The following is a 21,230-nucleotide window of genomic DNA, read 5'->3' as shown; positions in this document are numbered from 1 at the left end:
CCCCGGGTTTTTTTTTTTTTTTTTTTTTTTTTGACCTTAATGGCTCATCATTCTTTGCTAGCTACCTGGAAAACTCCAGGTTACTTATCTGACCTTGAAGACCTTGCAGATCTAACTCAAAAGTCACTTTTCTTGAGTTAGCAGAGTTCATTGTTCCCTGTCTACACTCTATGGAACTTTATATATTTCTGTGTTAGTTCTTGTGACATTGTATTTTAGCTGTTTATTAGTCTCTGAGAATCTGCTAGATCTTCAGAAACTGAAGAGTAAGGATTAAATCTTAACTAGATTAAGTCTCTATTTTTATTTCCCACATAGTACCTGCTGTAAAATTGGCATTCTAAATCATTGGATTTAAAGATTTGGGAATTTTACTCAGTTTGCTCAGCAGTATCTTCATATTTGTATCTTCCTTTGCATTCTCACATTACCAGCTTAGTTCAGGCCCTAATAACCTCACACCTTTTGCATTTGTAAGAGTCTGTATTCAGTGGCGTAGAATCTATGCACTAGTCTTCCTTTTCTCATTCCATTTTCATAGTACCCCCCCAGTGTAAAGCACTGCTACACCGTAACCTCCAACCAAACCTTGCATGGCATACTTTTCAATTCCCTTATCACCCTGGTTACTCACCAGATGATTTTTTTTTTAACATAATTGGTAGGACTTCACATTTTTCCATACTAGTTTGGTCTAAGTTTTCAGCCTATGTGAATAACTTTGAATCATAATTTGATAATTCGTAGCGTTAGCCATGCCTCCCAGCTTTCTGTTATCTGCAGATTTGATAAACTATCTTCATGTCATCATCCAAAAATAATGGGCAAGACCAAGGACAGACAATACTTCATGTTATTTTTTTCTAAGGTACTTCTTAATAGTTAACATCAGCCTTTAATGTTTCTGTAGTAACCCTTAATACACAAAGTGTCTATAGTCTGGAAACATAGGTGAATTGTATAATGTTGTCTGGGACGGCTTTGTTCTGTTTCTAGACTTTATGGATACCCTACCCTATATATGACTGGTACTCAGTTTTGCATTGGTAGTCATTGTTTGATGTTCCTTAATTTTTTAAAAGAATTAAGATTGTAATAATCTGACTTCTTAAGTATGCTAAATATAAATGTTTGGCATTTATTTTATATTTGTTGATTAAAATAATACGTTATATATTTATTTTATATTTGTTGATTAAAATAATATATGTCATGCCTATGTTAATAGTGAGCAATCTTAAGCATTTCTCTTTTATATAACATTATTTTTAAAGGGAAGGATAGAACCAGTGTTGTAAAGAATTTTGTATACAGTTTTAAAGATTATAATGCCTTCTCTTAATAGTTTAAAATGTGTGATATCTTAGTCGAAGAAAACAGTTTGCAAAACAGTATATTCCATTTTTGTGAAAATAACACCAAAATACAACATACACATAGAAAAATGTTCGGAAAGATATACTTCTGAGTGAAAAAATGAATAGTGCGTCTTTCTTATTGGTTAGCTATGAGTGTTTGTTATCTTTTTTATACTCTTCGCCTGTCCTTTTTTTTCAGTGAGTATACATTACTCTTATAATCAAAAAAAACCCAAAACTTAAAAAGGTAGCTTAGTTATGAGTTGTTGTGTTAACTAACATATCGTGACTTTCTCTTGCAGAAGGGACTTGATGGAACCTACATGGATGCAGCCTGACAGATTGAGCCCACGAGTCCACCATTCTCAACCACAGCCTCCTATTGGAACAGCTGGAAATTTACTCTCCCAGCTCTTGAGTCTAGAGCATGTAGGGCTTTTGCATAAGGATTTTGAATCTATTTTATCAAGCAGGAAGAATCATAATATGGCTTCAGGGCCATTATCCTTTACACCTCAACCACATCTGACCTCCCCAGTTGCTCATTCAGATGCCTTGTTAAAACCTAGTACCAGCCAATTTAAGAGTAAACTGGATCGTATCGAAGCCTTGAAAGCAACAGCTGCTTCTTTGTCTAGCAGGATTGAAAGTGAAGCCAAGAAATTAGCTGGGGCTAACATTAATTATGGGTCAGTATGGAACACTGAGTATGATGTGCAGCAAACGCCTCAAGAAGATGGACCGTGGACCAAGGCTATAAGTCCACCTGTGAAAGAGGATACTGAAGACGTTTTCTCTGCCCGAATTCAAAAGATGCTGGGAACTTGTGTATCTCATGCAACTTTTGAAGATGAGCTTCCTGGTGTGGGCAACCTTAGTGAATTTAAAAAGCTTCCTGAAGTGATAAGACCTCATAGTGCCATATCCAGCTTCAGAATGAGATCCCCTGGTCCCAAACCAGAAGGGCTGCTGGCACAATTGTGTAAGAGGCAGACCGACTCTTCCAGCTCTGATATGCAAGCTTGTTCTCAAGACAAAGCCAAAACGTCTCTTGGTTCCAGCACAGAATCAGTCAGTGAAGGTCCTCTTCTTAGTGAGGGAAGTCTCTCTGAAGAAGAGGGGGGCCGAGATGGACGGCCCCCTTTGAAGGTAGCAGAAATCTTAAAAGAAAAGGAATTTTGTGCTGGAGAAAGAAATGCTTATGAACCCATCAAAGAGTTTCAGAAGGAAGCTGAAAAATTCTTGCCACTTTTTGGGCACATAGGTGGTACACAAGGCAAAGGACCTTGGGAAGAATTGGCAAAGGGAAGTCCACATAGTGTCATTAATATTTTTACAAAATCGTATCAATTATATGGAAAAGGTGAGAAAAATAAATAAGCCTTGTAACATTTGTATGTTATCTTAAGAAAAATTATTTCATAATCTGTAGAAGATAATACTTAAGTACAGATTCTCATTGTTAATTATGAGGATAATGGAAATACTGTCTAAATCTAAATTACTTGCAAGTTTTAACTAGAGTACTGTAATCTTTAAAGTTTTATTTTATTTTTTAGTCATATAATAACAGTTGATTGGTAGTAATAGAAATTTTGGTCTAATTTGGAGAAATTCGTAGGTGATGTTCAGGATTGGTATGTATCAAGTGTGTACTAGGTTTTCTGTGACCATAGTTATGTATTAAGAGAGAAAAAAGCATATTTCTTAATAGTGACTTGTGAATCATTGGGAATATAGTGTTCAAGAATCAAAGGGGGCAACTATAGTAACATTTCTAATACGGAAACCTAATACGGAATCTACCGTTTGTCAAAGTTAATTTTAAATACAGACTTCGACACAGTAATGTAGCTACATAATTGGTTCTTGAAACAAAAACTTCTAAAGTTTCCTTTTTATGCTTGAGATCCTGCAACACAACTTTCCTTTTCTATGAGGGACTCAGTTCCTGAAAGTCCTTTCCTCTGTTCTTCCTGCCACAGGTGGATTCTACCTGTCTTATGCTAACATAACCTTAGAATTTCCAGGTTGGAGAGTGAGGCTGAGCCTTAAGTCACCTGTTGATGCTGTAGTTTTTTGTTTCCATTCTAAATAGTGAACAACTTATTTGGCAAATGAATTGATTTCATCTGTTTATCTTATACTTCATTGGTATCACATTGCAATTTCTTAGAATTTATATTTAGCCAATTCGTTATGATCTTATATAGATTTATATATGCTACTCATCCCTTTTATTTAACACTTAGTTCTGTAAATGGTACTTTTGAAGTTCTTTGGATTTTAAAGCTCTTTTGATAAAAACAAAGTGCTTTTAAATCAACAACCTCATTTTTTGTAAGAAAATTGAGTTCTTAAATCCTCTTAGATTTTCATTAAGATTTTATAGTTATACTGAAATATTTAGAGTTGACATGATATGTATCTGGGATTTGCTTCAAAATAATTTGTAAGGAGAATGAAAGATGTATGGAATAAGAGGTTTAACTGAAACTAGATCGATACATTGGTTTCATTATGCTCTTCTCTCTACTTTTCATGTATGTTTGAAAATTTTCATAATTAAAACTAAAAAAATGTATTTTTAAATATAAAGATAAATTGAAAAGAAACCCTAATAAAAGCAAACTAAAATGTCCCTAAATCCATGTTGTTAATCTCTTATGTTGTGGAATGCGTTGCTTGTTGTGTTTTTATTTTTGTTTTAAAACACATTTCAATTATTACTTTTGACAGGGCTTGAAGACAGGATGGAAAGAGGAACATCAGCATCGCGGCCTTCGAATGCCATCCCAAGCCCTCTGAGCAGTGTTTCGTATGAAGATGATTTTGTCTCCTCTCCAGGGAGTGGGACTTTGACAGAAAAAAAATCAGCTCTTGAACCTAGGTACGAATATGTTGAGAATGTGGAATATAATCTGAAGGGTGAGAAAAATGTATAAATGAGATCTGTAGTCTGAATATTAGTCAAATTTTGCCTTTTTAAGGACACATGTAGAGTTTGCTAGCATAGTGGTTATTAGTAACACAGGCTCTGTATTCAGACTGCCCGGATTTAAGTCCTGGCTCTCTTGATTATTAGTTGTTTTTGGGTGTATTACTTAACCGTCCTGTGCCTCAGTTTCCTTCTCCGTGAAATGGGAAAAATAATATTACCTATCTCAAGAGTGTTATGACTATTCAGTTAAATACAAAGCACTTAGAACAGAGCCGAGCACATAGATCGTTAAATCAGTCTCTGAATCCTCAATAGAGGATGGGATTGGGAAGCCGTCCCGTAGTGTACTAACGTTAAAAGAAATAAGAAATAGTTTCCTCTGATAGAATGGAGGATGACCAGATAGATCCTTGACTCCATGATCCCAAGTAATCAGTAAATTTTTTTTATGATTGGATAACATCTAAAATTTTGCGAGGCTTTAAAGAATAACTGTTATATTAATATTTATTGAGCACTTAATGTTGCAAGGCATCGAAAGGACTAAGGGAGGAGCTTTACCTGTGTTAATTCATTCTTACAACAGCCCGATGTGATAAGTACTAATGTGGCCATTTCTGCTTCAGGAAACCGAACCTCCAAGGTTAAGGTACTTGTCCAGAGTCATATAGTGAGTGAGTCAGACCTTGCAGGAGAGGATGTCCTCCCTAAATTTTGTTACCATATAAAGTAGTCTGTAATTACTCACATTTGATATAATTTTCTTCAAAAATTATAAATTGTAACCTACATAAGATTATTGGATGATCTTTTAAAAATTCTATCTAGTTGGACTTACGAAGATAAGTATTATTAAATTATAGCAGGAAAGGAATAGTTTTAAATTTTGAGCTCTAAAGAAAAGATCGAATGAAAAGATTGAATTTTTAAATCAAAACTTGTAAAAGTTTAATTGTGGTGACATTTAATAGCACCAATCAATATGATTTGTTGTATTTTATTTCTAGGTTGAAGTAGAACATATCGTTTCCTATAAGATTATCAGAAGGAAAATAATCATCATACATAATCATAAATCCAAATAGAAATTGAGGCCACATTTTCTAGTATCCAGCATTATTCTATTTTTTCTATTACATATCTGAATTATCCATTTTTATTGGTTTCACTTCAATAAACAACTCCTTGAGATTTTTCTCAATAATAAATTGAACCATAGGAAATAATCCAGGCCTATGGTAGTAGAAAAAGAAAAAAGAAAAGTGGAAGGCATCTTTGATTAAAGTTATATTCTCTCTGCGATTAAATAGATTAAAAAATATCTATAATTTAGCGGCATTTTAAGACTTGTTATTTCTTTCTTCTACTATTACTTATTCCTTGACAGTATTGGTGGTAGCAATTTAGGCCTTCAGGAGGAACATTCTAGCAGAAAGTCTGCCTATGACCTTGCCTCTGTGGATGTCACCTCCCAGCATTCATCAGGGGCCCAGTCTGCTGCATCGTCTCGGTCATCTGCTTCTTCTAAAGGAAAGAAGGGAAAAAAGGAAAAGATAGAATGTAAGTGGAATTCTACGTGGCGACTTTTTCTCTTACCATTGACTTTGTGGTAGTGATCTAAAGTTATAATTTGATTCCATAAGAAGTTAGATGAACTTTATGATAATGTAAAATTAACTTTCATATTTAACATAACAGTACCTTTTTATATATAACATAAATCTTTTGCTTAGTACAAAAGGAGTTCATTTATAATTATAAAAAACAGGATTACAGATAAACAGTCATGCAAGAATGAAATATCCATTGATCCCTCTGCTCAGAGAGAACTACTATTAACCTTTTCGGTGCCTATTTTTCTAATACATACATAAAACGATACACACACATACTTATACACACACACACATCTCTATTTAAAAAACCAAAATCATATTGTTTTGCAGTGGCTTTTTAAAAAACTATGGTATATCATGTATATCTCTGAGCATTATTAAATACTCAAATTTTCTTATCTGTAAGATAAAGATGATAATAATAGATGCTTCACATGGTAATTTTGACGCTTACTGGAAATTAATGGATAGAATATGTACTTGGGCACTCTAAGTATTTTTGAGTGATTGAGGAGAATACCCTTCACTTTCCTCTATACTGCTTTAATTTGGTTATAATTTGTTCTGTTGAATTAGAGGTGAGAAGATACAGCAATTAGGCAGAAGCCTCTTAAACTCACAGGATGGTCCTTCCCTAGGGGATGATTTTGCTTCCAAAATTGTTTTTTCTAAATGTAAAAAATTGCTCATTGAGTTAAAAAAAAGGAAGGGGAGGAGAAATTAGTAAATATAGAAAACTATTTAAAAATGAAAAATCACCTGTAATCGCTCTACCTGCAGATAACCAATGCTAACATTATTTTTAGGTTTTATTTTCTTTTATTGTGGTAAAACATATGTAACATAAACTTTATTATTTTAACCATTTCTAAGTGTACAGTTAAATGGCTTTAAACACATTCATATTGTTGTGCAGCAGTCACCACTGTCCCATCTCCAGAACTTTTTCATCATCCCATACTAAAACTCTGTCCCCGGTAAATAATAACTCCCTGTCCCTGTCTCCTCCAGCCCTGCTAACCACTGTTCTGTTTTCTGTCTCTATGAATTTGACTACTCTAGGCACTTCATATAAGTGGCTTAAGAATATTTATCTTTTTGTGTCTGGCTTATTCCATCTAGCATAATGTCCCTTACGTTTCATCCATGTTGTAGCGTATGTCAGACTGTCCCTTTTTTTTAAAAGTTGAATAGTATTCTATTGTATGTATTTACCACATTTTGTTTATCTGTTCATCAGTTGATGGACATTTTGTTTTTTTCCACCTTTTGGCTATTGTGAATAATGTTGCCATGAACAGTGGTGTATAAATATCAGTTCGAGTCTCTGCTTTCAATTATTTTGTGTGTATACCCAGATGTGGACTTATTGGATCAAATGATATTTCTGTGTTTAATTTTTTGAGGAACTGCCATACTGTTTTCTATAGCAGCTGCAGCATTTTACATTCCCACCAGTAATGCACAGGGGTTCCGGTTTCTCCACATCCATGCCAACACTTGTTTTTTTTTTTTTTTTTTTTAATACTAGAAAACCTAATGGGTGTGAAACGTTACCATTTTTAGCAAGAATCTTTTCAGACAATTTGTAGGCATGTGTAAATTAGAAATGTTACGTGTATGGGATCCTATTATACATGATGTTTTGTTCTTTCAGTGGCTTATAGATATCTTTGTCAGTAAATATGGATTACCCTTTGTAATGATCACCTAGCGTTCCATTATTTGAATATATTGTAATTTAGCCAGTTTCTGGACATTTAGGGTTTTTTTCTTCCTTTTTTCCCCCATTATAGACACTGCTATATTGAATATCCTTATAAATGCATCTTTATGCATTAGTCTAGTTCTTTATTTTTTTTAAAGAGAATATCCTAGAAGTGAAATAATGGGGCAAAGAGTATTACATCCTGTTTAAAATTTGGATACATTTTGCCAAATGGTTATTCAGAAAGCTAGTGTCACTTTATACTTCCAATGTGAGAGTGGTAGCAGAAATTATTTCTTAATCATTAACCTAGTATTACTCTCAACAGTGTTCTGAAAGTCTTTAGTAGGAACATTAGACATTATGTTACCAGCACTTCTCAAAGTCTATCTTTTCTTCTGAAATACTGCTTCAGTGCGAGAGGCTGTTTCATCCGTGTTCTGAGGCTCACAAAAGAACTCCATGGTTCCAGAAATGTGGGGAAATGCTTTTAAGAGTGAAACAGGCTTCTTTGCTACTGGGTTCATAAACACTTTTAATATGCTAATATGCATTATTTATTTTAGGGTGAGGATGAGGCTGTAGTATGAAGTATAATCCTAAATTATTTGACCATAGAATTATTTCTTTAATCAACACATTGTGGCGTTAGAATTCAGCAGAACACATTTTAGGAAATGCCAATCTTGCTCAGTTCTTTTATTTTGCAGTTTCATACTTAGTTTATGTTAGTGTCTCACTCAAGGTCACTAACTAGTTATTGGCAAAGCCTGCATTCTGACTTCCGACTCCCAAAGCTAATTCATCTTATCCTTTAATATACTGTACAACTTAAAATATGATATATTGAGTATAAGTATAAGCAGTATGATTTAATATGTTTAAAAAAATTATAACCTAAACATGAATGTATGTACTATAGGTAGAGTTTAGTGGCTTTTCGCTTCCCTGCCCCTCTCACAATGCCTTAAAAAAAACCCTCTATTTTACTTTTTACAGCATCATCATAAACTTAATTTCTTCTTCATCCCCAAGTCCTAAAATCAGTGCAATTTTTGTTGTATATACTCCATCTGGTGGAGAAAAAGAGTGTCTGCATGCTGTGTACTTGATAGTCTTTTAAAGTAAGGGGAAACATTTTCTTTGTATAGACTCCCTTGATTGGACTTTAGATCTTTCTTGCATAGACCATGGTATTGTATACAATTTCTAGTAGTTTGAAATCAAGGAAAATTTTAAATTGTGTATTTATTTTCAAAGAACAATGTTAAATGAATAAAGACTTTTTATTAAAAAAAAAATGCACCTTTATTATGGAAAAATTAGAGATAACCAGTATTAACAGCTTGCTTCTAGCCTTGGGATCATAAATAGATTTTAAATGATAGAGTCCTTTCTAATTGATGATTAATAATCCCTTAGATTATTTGTATGTCCCGCCCCCCCCCCCCCCCGCCATTATTATATCTAATTTATGGTGCTCATCTTTACATAGCTTCCTAGGATGAATTATTAAGAGTGAGGTGGAATTTCTGTCAAAGAGAATGGAAAATTATTTTTATACATATTTTAAGTTGTTTTTCAGAAAGGATGTATCAGTTTGCACTCCAATGAAAACAATGAGTAGCCTTTCCTGTCTGTGCTGAATGACTCAAGGTTTCATTTCTTTAAAAATATTTGCTATTCTAACAATGAAAAATGGCATCTCACTCCTCCCTCCTCCCCCTAGCCTGGTAACAACTATTTTACTTTGTGTCTCCAGGAGTTTGCCTACTCTAGGTACTTTATCTAAGTGTGTAATCAGAATATTTGTTCTTTTGTGACTGGTTTATTTTACTTAGCGTCTTCAAGGTTTATCTGTGTTGTAGCAGTATGTTAGAATGCTCTTTCTTTCTAAGACTGAATAATATTTCATTGTATGTATAAACCACATTTTTCTTTGTTTATGCATTCATCAAACTGTTGAAGGACATCTGGGTTGGTTTCAGCTTTTGGCTATTGTAAATAATGCTGCTATGAACATGGGTGTCCAATATAATTTTTTTTCACTTTTCCATTTCTTTGATCTTTAACCATATATTTACACTTTAAAAAACCTTAATTACCATTAAAATGTATATGCAATTTTTTTTTAGTGTAACAGATATTTTCCCATGCCGCTGTTGAAACATATCAAGGTGAACGATGTACTAGACATAGAGTCATGAGGCCTAGGTTTATGTCCTACTTCTGTTATTGACCATGTATCCTTAAGCAAGTTATTTAGCCTCATAGATCTGTAATTACTTCATCATTAAATGAGCATATGGTACTCATTTCATAGGATGTTTAAGAGCAATAAAGTAATATATATGTAGTGCATTTTAGATTACAAAGTGCTGTTTAAATGTTCAAGTTACTATTAGCTATGTAATTTAGAAAACTCTTCTGTCGTTGCAAATGTAGGTTGAACTTTTTAAAATGATATATATAAAGTTATGCGTTGAATATCATGCATAATTTTTGTTTACTGGTATCAGTAATCTCTTTAAGATACTCTTAGGTGAGATATTCTGCATCAGAGAATATGAGCAGTTTTATGAATCTGGCTATATAGTTTTTCCCATAGAGCTTTTCAAAAGGATCGTGTAGTTCAGTTGGCAGTTGATGCCATTTTTCTCTCAGCTTTGAGTTCCTCTTGTTTACTTTTTCGTAGGATTTGAGTAGTACTTCATTCTTATTTAATATACTTGTCTTTTTTTAACTCCTTGATTTTAGAACCGTTTATCTTTTAATAGCAGATGGGGGCTGTTAATGGAAGAAATTTCACTTTTTTTACATGGAAGCAGAAGGATGAAAGAAGTGCTTTAGCTACGAACAAATTTTTTAAATAAGTCAATTTTTAAATATTCTGGTCTGTACTTATTATTTTATTGAAATCTAGGTATCTATCAATTATCTTTCATAGCTTCTAATATTGGAAGTCAGTTTTATAAGAAGTTTGCTTTGCAGGGCTGGATTCACTCACCGGAAATGTTCAGAACTCACTTCTTGATGAGGAAAAGGTGCACTCTGGCTCAGAACGTGGCTCTCATCGGGGAAAGAAATCTGGGGCCAGTAGCAAACTTTCTGTCAAAGGTTATGAACAGACTCTTGACACTGACAGCACTTTGGAGGACCTTTCTGGGCATTCTGTGAGGTAATGTATATTTTATACTGAAATTCATATTTAATTAAAATTACAATATTGTCGCTGTTCAGAGAATACACTTAGTAAATTTCTGTATTTTACGAATAGGATAGTTTTGTTCATAGCTCTAGTCTTTATGTTTTAGAATATGACCATCTCTCAGCTAAACTATTAACACCCTCTCCCTCAGGAATTCTCTGCTTCTAGCACAACCCCCCTTTCTCTTTTAAATGCCATTGCCACAGATGCTTTCCTGCCTCAATCCTTTGACCAAGCAGCTACTTTCCTTGGGGTATTTTGGGAGCTTGCAGTTTCCTCGCAGGTCAGCTCTAAGAACTTCATCTGAAGTGTTTCCACTGGGCTCCCACCACAAACCATCTCATTTCCTTTGTCTGTTCAGTTTGCTTCTCAACTGTGTTCTGCTCTTTCAGCACAATGACTTAGCATCCTTTCGGTCTCATTGTTTATTTCTCCTTCTGAACTTCTCTCTCCTGCTCAACTTATTAAATGACCTGAGCAGACTTTGAAATCTCACTCTCTTATTGATTATGGATCTTGCATACTCTGTGATTTTTTTCCCTTCTTTTTACTATATATTATGTGCTTAGCCTGTTGCTTGCAAATAACTGTCAGTTATTGCTTCAGGTACAGTTTCTCCTTCTGTCCACGTGACTTTTTATCTGCTGTGCTGGTTTTGTCCTTTTGGAAATTTAAGCTCTGAGAAGACATGGATTTATTTTTTTCTTTCAGAAATGAACCCTGCTCTTTCTAGCATAGTGTCACATACAGATAATCATTTTTAATGCTTTCATGTTGCAAGCGTTGTGACATTAGTACTGTCATTGCTGTATAGTGCTTTTGGAATTCAGAAAACTTTACTTTTGTCTTAAGAGATAACCTGATGATTTAATTGGCAAAATCTACAAAGTTGGATATTTCTAAAACAGAATCCGTAGCCAAATAAGTTTGATAATGCCCCTGTACTATAGTCTAGACCCCCTCTTCCTCACCTGTGGGTGTTCACAGTGGATGAAGTAATTTGAGTCTTTGATAAAGAGGAGTTCAGACTTTGAAAGCCTATTTTTTCTTAACTTACTTGGCTGTAGGCACTCTGTCTCCAAGCTCTCCGCACCCCCCCCCCCATTTTTTTAAGTTTTTTGGAAAACTAAATAACATTGAAAACATACTTTTGGAAGTGCTAGTCTAGGTGAATCTTCTCTGTAGAGAAAATACAATATAAATTCACCTTGTAAAACTATAAGATGAGAGTTAGAGTAGTTTTGATGTCATTTGGAATTTTTTCAGAGAAATCTATTTGGAGACAGAAGTAATGATAATCCTTTTTATGGTTCATAAATGAAATTGTCATACTGTTAAAAATAGTATTCTTATAAACCATCAGTAGAAAATTAAAGGTCACTGTAAACAAGTGGGTGCCTCTCAAGACTACTTTTATTCAAATATTTATATGCTGGGGATAAGAGAAATGTTTACCTTTGAAAACTATTTCATAATTTTATTAAAACTAAAAGTAAACTTGTTAGTAAAGTATGTTAGAAATATGTTAACTGTGCTAACTTGCTTTATAGAGTATCTTTAAGTGTTTAGTCAGTAAATATTGATTGAATGCAACATTTTTCTTGTTATGAGAGGCAATATTCTTTTTAATATTCTTATTAAAGAATAACCTTAATTTTTCAAAGAGTGGCTGGATATGTGCCTTGTGTTGGATTAAATGCCTTAAGAATTGTCCAGTCAAACTGCTATGAGATGTTACTTCTTAGAAGAAAGTTCAGGAAAGTACTATAGTATTAAAAGGTGGGTGGAAGTAAATGGACATATATGAAATGCTTAGGGATAGTTAGTATGAAAATAATATTTTGCTGTGACTTGGGTTAAGAGGAACAACAAAAGAGTGGTTTCATTTCTCTTTAATACAAAATGATATTCTCTTTCAGAGACATATTTTAAGACATTTTTAATAACAGACTTGATTTTACCTTTTACATATGGCTATAATTTTATTGCTATAAAACAAAGGACTTTGCCTCATACTACAATAGTGATTCATGATGTGTTTCATTGTTGAGGAAAGAGTTAAGGGGCCCTTTAAGCCAGAGACTCCTTTTCCATCTTATTTTGGGTGGGGTTTGTGCCTAGCTTGTTCACACTGTAAATGTAGCAGTAAGAGGAGTACTCGAGAGTTGTTCATTCCACATAGTGACTGTTAAATGAGTAAATGCCTGAATCACAGCTTTTTCAAGCTAATGTTAATAAAGAAAGTAATAAGCACTGTGTTTATGAATTGCGTAGCTGGTTCCCAAAGTAGTTTTCCTTTCTCTAATGTTTCTCAAATAAAACTCCTAGCATCTCATCAGACAAGGGAAGATCTCAGAAGACTCCAACTTCTCCCCTGTCTCCGAGCTCCCAGAAATTGTTGCAGTTTGACCTTCCAGGAACTTCATTAGAAAGATCTAAGTCCTCAGCAATAATGTCTCCAACAGTAACGGGATTTAAGCCTCATGTGGCTGATGTGAACATGGCCGCCAGCAGAACAACTACAGAGATGACTTCAACACCAGGCAAGTAGACCCATGCAGTTGGAATTTAAAAAATAAGATACTAATTTATTTTGAAAAATTTTCTTTCAATTGAACCATAGAGAAGTGTTATTTCAAATGAATATGATTCCTTTTTGAAGTATTAAACAGAAACTGTGCTGGGAAATAAAATTTAAGACACACGAGAGATTCAGTAGTGATTTTTCTCATCTTGCCAGCCTTAGTCAAAACACCTGAAAATGTATGCTGTATGTCCTTTTAAGTGTTTGTGGGTATATATATATGTATGCACATGTGCGTGCACATACTTGCCCATTTATCCACACGCAAAAGATAACCATTAAAATGCATTATACTCATAAGTCACTGTTTTTCCTACAAAGAAAAGCAGACTTATTTTTGGCTCTTAAAATGAGAAATGACTTTCAGAAATCTGAGATGTAATTTCATGTGAACGTTTACATTTGACAATTGTTATGCCCTCCAGGTTCTAAACGCTTTTCTCCTGCTGGTCTCCAGCATCGTATGGCGGCCGAACTCAGTTACTTGAGTGCCATTGAGGAGTCTGTGCGCCAGCTATCAGATGTAGAGAGAGTTAGAGGCATTTCACTTGCTCAGCAAGAGAGTGTGTCTCTGGCTCAGATCATAAAGGTATTTGTAGAGTTTTCTTCTTCAGCTTTCTGTGATTTTTTTCTTTTCTTTGCTATTTAAAATAGCCTTAATGATGAGGTAAAAAAAATCATAGTAAGTGGTCAGTAAATATTTGATAAATGATAAATGGTTGATATCTACCCTATTTACTGTCTTTAGGCTTTATTTGTTTGCTTCAAAAGATTTGTGTTAAGAAAATTGCCTTGTGTTTAATATGGTTATTGTGTTATAATTGTTTAGTTTTTTTGAATTAATAGTTGATCATTTCTCTTTTTTGAAGGCACAGCAGCAACGCCATGAAAGAGACTTGGCCCTTTTAAAATTGAAGGCTGAACAAGAGGCTCTGGAGTGTCAGAGACAATTAGACGAAACCCGAAACAAAGCAGCTCAGGTAACTAATTTTGCAGCCAGTACTAGTTCTTAAACCTAAATGCATATCCTTGAAATCACTTTAGTATTTTTTTAATTCTATGAGAGTTAAAAAAAGATGTAAATTATGCCCTATGGGTTAATTTCATGTCATTTGATTTTTGTGGCAATGCTGTGACATTAAGTCATCAAGATTTAGCCCCAATTTAAAGAAGTGGAAACTGAGGTTCGTAGTAGTTGTCTGTAGACACTGCAACTCATGAACAGTGGAGTTAAGACCTAAACTCCAGCAATGATTTTAAGACTCCAGATTATAGACTCTGAAAGACGTGAAATTCAGATAGTAGTCAAAATAGTGTGTGTGTGTGTGCGCGCGCGTGCGTGCGTGTGTGTGCGCGCACACGCGTAGGTAGGTAGGTAGGCATGTGTATGTATAAGGCATTTGACCTATGGAACAAATTTACAAATTAAAACTAATTTGGGGTAAGGAGAGACTGTGACATGACAGAAGATCTTGTTTCTTTATAGGTCCACGCAGAATCATTACAGCAGGTGGTTAAATCGCAGCGGGATGCAACTGAAGTCCTGCAGGAAGCAACTTGTAAAATAGCTCCTCAGCCAGCAGAGCCCGCCCGCTTCACCACAGATGCGGCATACCAAATCTGTGAGGTAAGAACCACCAAGAAGCCTTTTCCTGTTAGTTCTTTTTAATCAGTCTGAGTAACTTCAGTCTTTTATTGCAGTGCCTTGTACATTTAAGTGTTAGAGGCAGAAAAAACGATGGAGAAGAACTCTAAATTTCTGCCCTCGAGTAGACTTTTTTAAAAATATTGATTTTATTGTTGAATAATTTACAGTTAAATGTATCCATTTTAAGTATGCAGTTTGATGAGTTTTGACAAATATATAGATACCAATATCAATATATTTCTATGTCTTATCTATCCACTCCTATAAATACCACCATAATCAAATACAATATTTTCAGCACTCTAAAAAGTTCGCTCATGCCCGTTTGCAGTCAGTTCTCACCTCAGTCCCTGGGAGCCACTGATCTGTTTTGTATGAACATGTTTTATTTTTACCCAGAGTACCGTTACTACTGTACTGAGGACAAAGCTGTCCCTATATAGGATATCAGAATCTGTATATAGTTTGTTTATTTTAGCAGTTACCTGTTTAGGATTGTTTGTGAAAGGATTATTAAAAAGCCATGAACCTACTATATATTGAGTACTATAGGATTGTGCAAATCAGTATAAAGAAGAGTCTCCTTTCTCAAGAAAATTTTAGGCAGCATTAACAAAGATTTTAATAGCTTCGAGTCATCAAGGCAGTGATAGAATAAATACAAAGTGAATCATACATGCAGCATTGGCAGTAGTAGCTGAGAGTAGGGAAGATGTACTTCACCTTGTTGGTCAGAAAAGATTTCTAAAGCAGTAATTGAATTGATTCTTGAAGATTTAATTTTTGGTTTACTATGGTTTATTATATGACTTGGAGGTTTTTTGTCTAATTCGTAGACATATACAACTGGGTGAAACCTTAGAAATTATGCTATCTCTCTGTTTTTATAAGGAAGCCATTGAGACTTAAAGAATCTAAATAACTTGCCCACTTTGTCTGTTATGGCAAAGTTTGCTTGCTCTCAATCCAGTGATCTTTTCAAGACACTGTGCTCCATCTCTGTTCTTTTTTGACGTTGTCTTTCTGTATCTACTTTTGCTTTTTGTGTGTTCGTATTTAGATGACAGAGTTGACTCGAACTCACATCTCAGATGCCATTACTGCTTCAGGACCTCCCCTAGCAACGCTATATGACCACCAGCGGCAACACGCTCCAGACTTCGTGAAACAACTAAGGACCAGAACTGAAATAGATAGGTTAATATTCAATCACTAGGCAAATATGGGTTCTGGAAATATAGTTATGAGCATACAGTTTACTGGGGAAAATAGACATTAATCAAATTGTCACTTAAGTGAATGAACACTGTCTACTGAGGTAAGTGTTATAAAAGAAAGCAATGTGTGTTTCTGAGATATACAACAAAGGAAGGCCAGAAAAAGTTTTCCTGAGGAAGTAAAGCTTATGGTGAGACCCAGAGGATGAAAAGGAAGGAATTAGTGATATAAAGGAAGTAAGGAATAGACAGGTCAATACATGCAAAGGTGGGAAGAGAAACGAAGGAAGACCAATGGAACTGGAGGCAGAGAGCAAAGGGGAAAATGGTGGGAGAGACGATTCATGGATCATCGTGGTAGGGCCTTGCAGACCTTAAGGATTTGGGAGTTTATTCTAGAGCAATGAAAAATCATTAGGGAGTTTTTTTAGGCAGGGCTGGGTGATGTGATCATGTTTGTCTGTTTTTTTATATTACATTTTGACATCACATTTGATCCATAGATTTTTAGGTCTCTCTTCACATTCATTGATAACTTGGGTTGATTTGTGTTTATTTCTCATAGTAAAGCAGAAGATATTCTTTAATGTGTTATATACCCCTTTCTATGAATGAATGCTTTTCTTCCTCAAACTTTGTAACAATTATTTCATAATTTCTATTCAAGATTTTATCTCATATTAATGTTGAGCAGTACTTAAAATCTTTCAGTTATTAAAGGCTGTAAATGTTTAATCAGTTTTTATTTTCCTTTCAGGAAAAGTCCATCTGTTTCACTCTCTCACGGTAAAGAAGGGACCCTTGACTCAAAGCATCAGAAGTATTCACCTTCATATGATAGTTATTCTGAGTCTTCAAGATACAAGAATCACGATAGAAGGTGATAAATGGCTGAGACATGGCTTTTTTTTTTTTAATTTCTTAATCTCACTTCTTTAAATGAAATAGTATCTTCCTTTCAGAGTTCTGGCTTCCCTGATTTAATTAGCTGATTTACCAAACAGCTGTTCCATATAATAATATAGCTACCATTCCTTGAGAGCCTATATTGTACAAGCACTGTATAAGTTGTTTTTCCTACATTTAATCTTTACAGCAACCTCTCAAGACAGATATTATCCTCATTTTATAGATTAGGGAACAGAGACTCGTAGAGATGTTAAGAAACTCACCCAACATCACATAGATATTGGCACACCAAGGCATTGAACCTTGATTTATCTGGCTCCAAACCACATTGCTTTGCTGACATCCCTATTTCTCGGCGTTACTGTATATACTCATTTTTATTGTTATAAAAGAAGATTGAATATTTTGCCATTGGTACTTGGCACAGTATTAACATCTATAGTTTTCTGTTATGGTTCTGTCTGTGGATTAGAAGGTTTCAGAGACTACTTTCCACCATTCTTAGAGGTAGGATATTACATTGTCAGAGTGTAGTAAAACGTCAATTAAAAAAATGAAATCATAACACTAAAAAACATGAAAATTAATGTGGGGTAAGTACCAATAGTTACTGAGTGCCTACTATGTGTCTGGAGCTATGTGACCTTCATTTACCCTTCACTGACACCTCACTCAGGCCATCATCTGGGTTACCACAACAGACTCCTAATAGGTTTCCCCGTCCCCTAACCTTTCCCCACTCTATTCATTAACCACATGCTAACCAGAGTAATGTTTCTAAGATGTGTGGCTAGTTGTTTATTCACCTGGTCGAAATCTTCAGTATTCACTCTGAGACACTCAGTATAGCATGGAAGTCCCTTCATTATTAAGCTTTTGATCCATCTCCAGTTCTGTCTCTTGGCATTTTCTCTCTTATCACATTCCACTAGTTCTAACTACCTTCAGTTTTCTAACATTTGTCTTCTGTGCCATTGCATATCATGTGCCTTCTTTCTAGACCCTCCGCCTCCATTTCATTTAGTTTGCTTTTACTTTCCCTTCAAGAATCAGTGCTACCCCTAGTCTACTTTAGATATCCCTTCTGTGTTCTCCCACAGCACTCTGAATATTCTTCTCTATCCTTGTTCCTTTACTTATGGACTAGACTGGAAGATTTTCGAGATCTTCATTTTCATCACCCCAAATAGAAATCTTTTACCCATTGGCAGTCACTTCTTATGCCCCATCTTCCCCAGCCTCTGGTGACCACTAATCAATCTGCTTTCTGTTTCTGTTCTTTATGATTTTGTCTATTTTGGACATTTCTTATAAATGGCATCGTATAATGTGTGGTCCTTTATGACTGAATTCTTTGATTTGGCACAATGTTTTCAAGGTTCATCTATCATGTATCAGTACTTTATTCCTTTATATAGCCAAATAATATTCTATTGCATGGCTATACCACATTTTATTTATCCATTAGTTGATGGACATTTAGATTGTTTACTGTTTTGGGCTATTATGAATAGTGCTGCTGTGTACATTCATGTACAGATTTTTGTGTGGACATATGTTTTCATTTTTCTATATACTTAGGAGATGGTTGCTCTGTCATATAGTAACTTTTTTTTTTAAGAATTTCCAAATTATTTTGCAAAGCAGCTGCTCTAGTTTACATTCCCACCAGAAATATAAAAATTTTCATCTTCACCAACACTTATTATTGTCTATCTTTTTTTATTAACAGCTGTCCTAATGCGGACCATGTCATTCTTGTATCCCCAGAACTTAGCAAAATGCCTGGCACACAGTAGGCAGTCTACTTACTGCATGTTTATTGAGTGAATGATTGACATGTTACTAGTGGAAGAATTGAGATTAACTCCATATCCTTATGATTCCAAAGCACTTGCTGTTCCTGCATTATATCTTTTACCTTATAGCTTTATTATATGATTTATCCTTTCAAAAATATTAAACCAGACAAATAATTGCAAAATATTCTAATAAGTACTATCATAGGAACATACACAAACACACACAAAAACAGTATAAACACAGAGACAGAAGTGACCAAACCTTCCTTGGGAGTGGGAGAAAGGGTCCACAAGCAGAAATGATAGTTGAATTGAATCCTGAATTAGTAGTTCATTAGGCAGAGAGAGAAGGAAGAGCATTTCAGAAGAGGAAATAGTCTATGCAGAGGATCTCAAAACCTGGCTCATGATTGGCTATATGTGTAGCCGCCTCATTGTTTCCTCATTGGTTTCAGAGGGTGGAGCCACCTCCTTGGTTTCATTCATGAATGAATAAGCTAAGGAAAGCAAAGAGGGAGGAAGGAAAACACTGAACTTGAAAACAAGTTCACTAAGCATTTGGAAACTTGAGGCCGAAAGTCAGGGAAGGGCAGAGCTAGTGATGCATATTTGAGGCTTAATCTAAATGATAGTAGTGAAATTATAGGGATGCATAAGATTGCCCAAGGAGAGTATGTAGCATAAAAGAGAAAGGGACCAAAACCAAAACTCTGAGAAGCACCATTATTTTAAGGAAAAATAGAAAAGAAAGTGAAAAAAAAAAACACAGGAAAACTTATTAGGAAGGTAGGAAGAGAAGCAGTTGAGTAGAGTTAAGAAATAAAAGAGAGCTACTAAACTAACATTTGGTTTTGTAATTTTGAGTTTACAGAAAAGTTGCAAGAATAATACAAAATTCCCAAATAGCTTTCATCCAAATTGCCTTAATGTTAACATTTTATCGTAATTGCTTTAGCAAGCTTTTAAAGAAGGAGATAGAGGTCAACACCATCTAATGTCACAGAAAAAGCAATTTTCTATTGGATTTGGCAATTAGAGTTTAGAGTTTACCAAAACAGTTCCAGTAGAATAATTGGGATTGAAGTAGGTTGTGATAAATCGTGATATTGATAGAAAGTAAGGAAATGTGAAATAGCAAGTAGAAGTCTCTTTTCCCAGTGGCTTGCTTTTAAAATGGAAGGAAAAATGGGAGTGATAGCCTGAGAATAGTGGTTGCCCATCATGACTAAGTGTGAAACCTTCCTCTCCTACTCATCTTTTCTAAAAGTTTCTTCTCAGACTTATGTCTGCTTAGCATTTTTGTTTTATAGTATAACTTTCATCATTTTATATCTTGATCATAAGGCACATTCCTTATTTTGTCACTTTTGTTTTTGGTTTATTTCTTTAATATTCGTAAACAGAAGTAGTAGCGGTAGCAGCCGTCATGAAAGTCCTTCAGTTCCATCTTCTAAGGAAAATGAGAAGAAACTTCATGGTGAAAAGATGGAGAGTTTCATTGATGAACAGGTGCAGACTGCTGCGGATGATTCTCTGCGAAGTGACAGTGTACCTTCTCTTCCTGATGAAAAAGGTAACTTTCCTTGCACATATATGTATAAAATTATTTGTTTTGTCAGGCTTACAGAGCCCTTTGAGATATTTGTGGCTGAGCTAGTTAATGTAATTAGAATATGGTGATAATGAAGACAAGGCCAAGATAGTAAAATGTGTCCAGGTGAAACTCTTTCAAGGCCATACACAATATGCCAGGAACCCTTGCCAATATTTTATATGATTGTCATGATCTTGAGGGCAGGCATAACTAAACCTAGGAAAACATGAATGTGAATGAAAACTATAAACTCAACACTGAAAAAAAATTACTTTTATCCTATTGTAGATAAGTAACATAGTCGTAAAAAGAATATATTATTAGAACTTTACATTTAAACTGTAATAAGGGTACAGTTTCTTATAAACAATGATAACATCAGATATAATAATAACTATATTAAAGTTCATTACTTAACTCTTTCTAGAATACAGCAAAAGCTGTATTCCTGTCAGGTCATGGGCAGTAAATAATGTAACAAAGAAAACAAAATCTGGCAACAAATGGCACCTTTAAGACATTAAGTCAGAATATTAAAGCCCTCCATTCTATAATTTATTTTCTTAAATAACTGGCTCTTAAACAGTGTTTTTGATTGATTGTGTAAAACCGTAGTCTTCAAAGCAGATGGACAAGATTGTCTTT

The 21,230-nt window shown here is 34.6% G+C and overlaps 1 protein-coding gene across 5 annotated transcripts in view; it reads left to right on the top strand.

Moving 5' to 3' along the window:
• CEP350 (centrosomal protein 350) overlaps window positions 1–21,230 on the top strand; it is a 112,041-nt gene that overhangs the window by 34,920 nt on the left and 55,891 nt on the right. For all 5 annotated transcript variants that reach the window (XM_025044027.1, XM_015586219.2, XM_015586218.2 and 2 more), the window contains exons 12-22: window positions 1,661–2,721; window positions 4,098–4,248; window positions 5,687–5,859; window positions 10,615–10,801; window positions 13,160–13,374; window positions 13,841–14,004; window positions 14,285–14,395; window positions 14,902–15,042; window positions 16,124–16,260; window positions 17,038–17,160; window positions 20,395–20,564. In XM_025044027.1, coding sequence (XP_024899795.1) covers window positions 1,661–2,721; window positions 4,098–4,248; window positions 5,687–5,859; window positions 10,615–10,801; window positions 13,160–13,374; window positions 13,841–14,004; window positions 14,285–14,395; window positions 14,902–15,042; window positions 16,124–16,260; window positions 17,038–17,160; window positions 20,395–20,564 — 2,633 coding nt within the window. The remainder of the gene's footprint in view (window positions 1–1,660; window positions 2,722–4,097; window positions 4,249–5,686; window positions 5,860–10,614; window positions 10,802–13,159; window positions 13,375–13,840; window positions 14,005–14,284; window positions 14,396–14,901; window positions 15,043–16,123; window positions 16,261–17,037; window positions 17,161–20,394; window positions 20,565–21,230) is intronic.

This window comes from Pteropus alecto, unplaced genomic scaffold (genome assembly GCF_000325575.1).
Source record: "Pteropus alecto unplaced genomic scaffold, ASM32557v1 scaffold101, whole genome shotgun sequence".
NCBI lineage: Eukaryota > Metazoa > Chordata > Mammalia > Chiroptera > Pteropodidae > Pteropus > Pteropus alecto.
This window is presented reverse-complemented; position numbering and strand designations above follow the sequence as displayed.